General features: G+C 43.0%; 1 protein-coding gene across 1 annotated transcript; it reads left to right on the plus strand.

Annotated features, from left to right (window-relative positions):
- The first annotated feature begins 2663 nt into the window (after positions 1–2663).
- LOC107020042 lies at positions 2664–7177 on the plus strand. Its single transcript, XM_015220381.2, has 3 exons — positions 2664–3757; positions 4873–4874; positions 6950–7177. The coding sequence occupies exons 1-3, from the start codon at positions 2707–2709 to the stop codon at positions 7175–7177; spliced, it is 1281 nt and encodes a 426-aa protein (XP_015075867.2). The 5' UTR covers positions 2664–2706.
- Positions 7178–7705: the final 528 nt, after the last annotated feature.

Here is a 7705-nt window from a genome sequence, read left to right on the forward strand (position 1 = left end):
AAAAAAAAAATAGGGAAAGGGAGGAACTAACTTGCGGCTGCGTTGAGCGAAGAACGAAAGTGCAGGTATATTTAATTCTGTGGATTCAAATTTCTGGTTTTTAATCTCATAGGAAATTCATATATATTATGTTATAACTTGCAACTCTTCCAATTAGATTATTATTATAAGTGGGTGGATGAATTTGGATCTTATGCCATTATGTTTACTAAGATTATTAGTATTTTTGTTGTTAATGGCAGCCAATGATTGGTCATATAGCCAATCATTGGACTGCAATAAAAGGTGTTGTGCAGAAATAAAAAAAAATTAGGTGCCAAAATAGTGAAATGGAAATTATGGTGTGTTTTATGTTTGTAAAAGTGACTGATAAAGTTCTGGAAATTTAGGGCACATATTTTTTTTTTAAAAAAAAAGAATTTTGTCATGATTACCAATGATTGGCCATAATGAGCCAATCATTGGTTGGGAGGAAATGGTAAAAAAAAAAAAGGGAAGCAAAAAAAAAACGTTATTGTGAATCCATTGTAGTGTAGTTTTCATAGTTTTGATTATTATGTTATGGTTCAAGTTTTGATATATTGGTATATATATATTCGAGGAAAGGTATTTTATGAGTACCATTTGAATCATGATATTGGAAAATTGGGATGCAATCCTAGTCTTGAAACTTGGAAAAAAATTATGAAGTTGAAATGTTAGTTGGCATCAAGAATTACGAACTTGATTATGAATTTGGGTGAATTTTTAAGGTTAGGGTTAAACACATAAAAAGTGTGAATGTTGTTAGTTCTGAAACCTTATTGTGAATGTATATACTTGCATAGATTGCATCGATTTGGAAGCTCAACGGAAAGGGAAGGCTCAAGTCCCAGAGTGATTATTCGAGTGGTTAAGGCAAGTGGATTTCTAAACCCTTGTTAAGCGTATGAAATTCGTGTATTTTCTTGTGTGGTATTGAGAGTGACTTGGAGACTTGTTGCTTATTTGTTAGTGTTGTATTCCTTGCTGTAAATTGTGCTTGTTATCAAAATTGTTATCTCCTCATTTCTCATTTGAGCATGTCAATTGCATTGTATCTGAAACATGATTGTGATAAGAGTTAAGTGATAAGAGGATGTACTATTTCGAGGGTCGTATCGCGCGCCGCGATGATATTATATTTCGAGGGACGTATCGCGCGCCGCGAAGGTTACTATTATCGAGGGTCGTGTCGTACGCCGCGACAGATGCATGGACAGATATGTCCCCCATGGGTCCCGTTCTGAGAGACAGCGGGTGTGTATCGTTAGGGAAGACATGCATCACTATACTTGACATTGCATCTCATGGCATTACACATTTTAGTATTGATGAACTTGAACACGTGTTTTGCTGATCTTGTGAGTGTTTCTCTGTGAAGCTTGTGACTGTTGAATATTGAGTTGTTATTGAGAATGTGTAAACTGATAGAGTGTGGTTATTGAGTTGTGTATTTGGTAAACTGTAAACTGTTAGGCTGTAGCGTAGAGGTTTAGATAGGGTGTAAGGAGAACCCTTATTTTGTTCACTTAACTTGTGTTTAGAGGTTTGCTTGTTGGGTACCGCGTGGTTTGGTACTCACCCCTTGCTTCTACAAATTTTTGTAGGTTACGAGCCCGGATTTTTGTGATACCTTCCATTCTCTTCGTTTCCGAGGCATCTTGTGGAGGATTGTGAGGTAGCTGCTTGTCATCTCAGCGAACTTTCCTACTCCAGTTTATGACTTTGTTTTTACTTGAAAGACAACTTCATTTTAGACTTCTATTTTATTTCAATTCTAATATTTACATTAGAGGCTTGTGCACGTGACAACCTGATTTTGGGGATTGGATTAATATGACTTGGTTTCATAATAGGAATTGTTGTTGGATTGTCATTTACTTCCGCACTTTGTTAGATATTGGGTTTTAGGCTGACTTGTCTTGGTGGGATAAGAGGAGTGCCATCACACCCATTTTTGGGTCGTGACAAAATGGTATCAGAGCCTCAGGTTCATAGGTCTCACGTGTATACAAGCCGAGTCTACGTAGAGTCTCAAGGATCAGTACGGAGACATCTGTACTCATCTCTGAGAGGCTATAAGGATTACTAGGAAACTTTCTTTTGTTCATCCTTTCTCATCGTGCGTAGTTACCTTCTTTAGTACTGAGTTGTTGTATACTCTTTTGACAGATGACGAGGACTAGAACTAATGTTACTGGTGGTCGAGGGGAGGCATTTCCCGAGGCACTTGTTGAGGCCCCAGCTAGGGGTAGGGGTAGATCTCGAGCTAGAGGTCGTGCTAGTAGTACGACAGTAGCCAGAGGTCGTGGACGTGGAGCAGCACCAGTGAGAGGTCGTGCTAGAGAGGTCTCTACAGAACCTCAGATTGATGGCAGGGAGGACCAGGTTCCTCCAGATCCTGTAGTCACACCTTTGCTTCAGGATACACTATTGAGGGTGTTAAGTGTGCTTGAGGGCTTTTCTCAGGGTGGTGGTGCGACTACCACACCACATGACTCTCGTACTAGAGAGGGGGCTCAGACCCAAGAGCAGCAGCAAGCTCCAGTTGTTCAGGATGCGGTGGGGCAACTACCAGTAGATCCCGCGGTTCAGAATGATGTTGCACCAGCAGTTGGGGGTCAAGTTGCATCAATGGTTGTTCTGACAGAGGATGAGCAGCGTAGGTATGAGAGATTTCGAAAGATGGACCCACCTCAGTTTCAGGGTGGGAAGAGCGAGGACGCTCATGAGTTTCTAACTACCTGCCGAGAGTTACTAGAGGTGGTTGGATTAGCTGAGTCACATGGGGTTCGATATGCTACACTCCAGCTTCGTGGACCAGCGAGAGACTGGTGGAGGACTTATTCGGGATGTTTGCCAGTTGGATCTCCTCCAGTGACTTGGGAGCAGTTTGCTGGCGCATTCCAAGATCGTTTTATCCCATGGAGCGTGAGAGAGGAGAGTCGCTTGAGGTTTGAGAGTCTGAGACAGGATGGTTTATCGGTTACAGAGTATGAGGCGCGTTTTTGCCAGTTGTCTAGGCATGCGTTGGCCATTATTCCAAATGAGACAGAGAGGATCCGCAGATTTGTGAGGGGATTGACTTTCTCTATCAGGTCAGCTGTGTTTCGGACATCTAGGGAGGGGACTTCTTTCCAGTCCATTGTGAGCGCCGCCAAAGAGGCGGAATTGATGGAGAGAGAGGAGTTTGGGGACCCTAAAAGGGCCCGTATATCAGGCCAGTTTCATGGTGCCTCATCTGGAGGTAGGGGATCACAGAGAGTGAGTGGTTCTTTTCAGCAGCGGGGACCTATTCATGCATCTATGCCGACATTTGAGGGTGGCCAGACATCTAGGGGTTCTTATGGCCCAGGTCAGGGCTCGTACGGTTCACAGCAGCGACCTACAGGGCGAGGCAATTATAGTGGGTTTTCAGGGTCCACACAACAGTTCCCAGGTCAGAGATTTTGTTTTACTTGTGGAGATCCCGATCATCTAATGCGGCAGTGTACTTCACAAAGGGGTCGTGGTGGGCCTCGACCTAATTCTTCATTCCAGACTAGACCACCAGCACCACAGGGTAGAGGTCGTGGCAGAGTTCAGTCAGGTAGAGGTGATAGAGTTTCTAGTAGTGGTGTTGCAGCTCAGCAGAGTGGGGGTAGAGGTACCACCCAGGATGGAGGTGGACGAGGAGGCCACTGCTATGCTTTCCCCGGGAGACCTGAGGCGGAGACCTCTGATGCTGTTATTACAGGTATCATCCCAGTATGCCATCGACCTGCGTCTGTGTTGTTTGATCCAGGTTCTACATTCTCTTATGTGTCTACGTATTTTGCTGCTAAATTTGATATGATATGTGATAGCATGACTGTACCTATTCGTGTTTCTACACCCGTGGGTAAGCCCTTAGTGGTGGATCGAGTGTATCGATCCTGTCTTGTTTCTTTGGCTGGGTATGACACTTGGGTAGACTTAATCATTCTGGGGATGGTAGACTTTGATGTTATCTTGGGTATGGATTGGCTTTCTCCTTATCATGCTGTCCTTGATTGTAATGCTAAGACTGTGACTTTAGCAATGCCTGGTGTTCCGAGGGTTGAGTGGAAGAGTGTTAGTGGTTCTTATCCTAGCAAGGTTATCTCTTTTATTCGTGCTCAGAGATTGGTGGAGAGGGGGTGTTTGTCTTACTTAGCTTTTATTCGGGATACTAGTGTTGAACCACCTCCCATGGACTCTGTTCCCGTGGTTCAGGAGTTTCTCGATGTATTTCCTTCTGATCTTCCAGGTGTTCCTCCCGATAGGGATATCGATTTTGCTATTGATTTGGAGCCGGGCACTAAGCCTATTTCTATCCCTCCATACCGTATGGCTCCAGCAGAGTTGAAAGAATTGAAGGATCAGTTGCAGGATTTATTGAGTAAGGGTTTTATTCGCCCTAGTGTGTCACCTTGGGGTGCCCCTGTATTGTTTGTGAAGAAGAAGGATGGGACTATGAGAATGTGTATTGATTACAGACAGTTGAACAAGGTAACAGTGAAGAATAAGTATCCTCTTCCGCGTATTGATGACTTATTTGATCAGTTACAGGGAGCATCATTGTTCTCTAAGATTGATTTGAGGTCTGGGTATCATCAGTTGAAGATTAGGGCATCAGATATCCCTAAGACAGCTTTTCGGACCCGGTATGGGCATTATGAGTTTCTAGTGATGTCCTTCGGATTGACTAATGCCCCTGCAGCATTCATGGAGTTGATGAATGGGGTGTTTCGACCATACCTTGATTCTTTTGTGATTGTTTTCATCGATGACATCTTGGTTTACTCTAAGACTGAGGAGGACCATGTCCGACACCTGAGGATTGTACTTCAGAGGTTGAGAGAAGAGAAGTTGTATGCCAAGTTCTCAAAGTGTGAGTTCTGGCTTACTTCTGTGGCATTCTTAGGACATGTGGTGTCTAAGGAGGGTATTAGAGTAGATCCGGCCAAGATTGAGGCAGTTAGAGGCTGGACGCGACCTACTTCACCTACTGAGATTAGGAGTTTTGTGGGATTGGCAGGCTATTATCGACGATTTGTTCAGAGTTTCTCTACTATTGCAGCTCCATTGACTAGATTGACTCGACAGGATGTGGGTTTTCAGTGGTCTGATGAGTGTGAGGAGAGCTTTCAAAAGCTCAAGACTTTGTTGACTTCTGCTCCTGTGTTGACTTTACCTGAGGAGGGGGTAGACTTTACTGTGTATTGTGATGCTTCAGGAGTTGGTTTGGGTGGTGTGTTGATGCAGAAAGGGAAAGTGATTGCTTATGCTTCTAGGCAGTTGAAATCCCATGAGAAGAGCGGCTGTGGTATTTGTACTTAAGTTATGGCGTCATTATTTGTATGGGGTGCATTGTGAGATCTTCACTGATCATCGGAGTCTTCAGTATATCTTTAGCCAGAGGGATTTGAACTTGAGGCAACGGAGATGGCTTGAGTTGCTGAAGGACTATGATGTGACCATTCTGTATCATCCAGGAAAGGCCAATGTTGTGGCCGATGCTCTGAGTAGGAAGACTCCTAGCATGGGGAGTCTTGCAGCGCTTAGTATTATGGAGAGACCATTGGCTAGAGATGTGCAAATATTAGCTAACAGTCTTGTCCGCTTGCAGATTTCAGAAGAGAGTGATGGGATGATTGCTTTTATTGAGGCTCGGTCTTCTTTAGTCAAGCAAATCCGTGCACACCAGTTTGACGATGAAAAATTATGTCTCATTCGAGACAAAGTATTGAGAGGGGAAGATAAGGAGGCTGTCCTTGATTCTGATGGTGTCTTGCGGATCGGAGGCAGAATTTGTGTGCCCAGGACAGGCGATTTGATTAGATTGATTCTTGAGGAGGCCCATTGTTCTCGGTATTCCATCCATCTGGGAGCGGCGAAGATGTATCATGATCTGAGTCAGCATTACTTGTGGTGTGGGATGAAGAGAGATATTTCAGACTTTGTTTCGAGGTGTTTGACTTGCCAGCAGGTCAAGTGTGAGCACCAGCGGCCCGGGGGTGTATCTCAGAGGATGCCTATTCCTACTTGGAAGTGGGAGCGGATTACTATGGACTTTGTTATGGGTTTGCCTACCACAGTGGGTGGTTATGACTCTATTTGGGTTGTTGTTGATAGGCTGACCAAGTCTGCCCACTTCATTCCGGTTCGGGTGAAGTATACGGCAGAAAAGTTAGCCGAGCTATATATAAGTCAGATTGTTCGACTACATGGAGTTCCTATTTCTATCATATCAGATCGAGGTTCAATATTTACTTCTCATTTCTGGAAGGCATTACAACATGGTCTGGGTACTCAGTTAGATATGAGTACGACATTTCACCCTCAGACAAATGGTCAATCTGAGCGGACCATTCAGGTATTGGAAGATATGCTTCGAGCGTGTGTGATCGATTTTGGTGCTAGATGGGATCAACATTTACCATTAGCGGAGTTTGCCTATAATAACAGTTTTCACTCTAGTATCTAGATGGCCCCATTTGAGGCGTTGTATGGAAGACGGTGTAGGTCTCCGATTGGTTGGTTTGATTCGGCGGAGATGGGCTCTTTGGATACAGACTATCTTAGAGATGCTATGGAGCAAGTCCGTATGATTCAGTATAGATTATTGACAGCTCAGAGTCGACAGAAGAGTTATGCAGACCGGAGAGTTAGAGCCTTGGTGTTTATGGAGGGTGATCATGTTTGGCTCCGAGTATCACCCATGAAGGGTGTGATGAGGTTTGGAAAGAAGGGCAAGCTTAGCCCTAGGTTCATTGGACCTTTTGAGATTTTGAGCCGAGTGGGAGAGGTGGCCTATAAGTTGGCCTTGCCACCTAGTTTGTCGGCAGTTCATCCTGTTTTCCATGTCTCTATGCTTCGGAAGTATATTCCGGATGAATCTAATGTGATTTCACTCGACTCTGTGGAGCTGGGTCCAGACTTGACATATGAGGAGGAGCCTATAGCTATATTGGATAGGCAAATCCGAAAGCTTAGGACCAAGGAGCTTGTTTCAGTGAAGGTGCAATGGAAGCACCGTTCAGTAAGAGAAGCAACTTGGGAGACAGAGTCTGACATGCGTGCCAGATATCCTCAACTTTTTGAAGCTTCAGGTACTTTCTTTTACTTTATGTTCGATGACGAACATGATTTTTAGTGGTAGATAATGTGATGACCCAAAAGGTCATTTTTCAAAATTTTAAATATCCGATTAACTTGAGTTAATTAATTGAGGAGTATTTATAGATAAATGACTTAACTGATAGTTAATGGGTTAAAGTGATAATTTATTGAAAAATTCTTTACCACTAGGCCATGTATTAATAATAAGTTAGTGGGTTTGTCAGTTTTAATAAACAAAATAAATTTAGAGAAGAAAAAAAAATAGAAGTAGAAAGAAAACTAACTTGCGGCTTCGTTGAGCGATGAACGAAAGTGCAGGTATATTTAATTATGTGGATTCAAATTTCTGGTTTTTAATCTCATAGGAAATTCATATATATTATGTTAAAACTTGCAACTCTTCCAATTAGATTATTATTATAAGTGGGTGGATGAATTTGGATCTTATGCCATTATGTTTACTAAGATTATTAGTATTTTTGTTGTTAATGGCAGCCAATGATTGGTCATATAGCCAATCATTGGACTGCAATAAAAGGTGTTGTGCAGAAATAAAAAAAAA

Source organism: Solanum pennellii, chromosome 5 (assembly GCF_001406875.1).
Source record: "Solanum pennellii chromosome 5, SPENNV200".
Classification (NCBI taxonomy): domain Eukaryota; kingdom Viridiplantae; phylum Streptophyta; class Magnoliopsida; order Solanales; family Solanaceae; genus Solanum; species Solanum pennellii.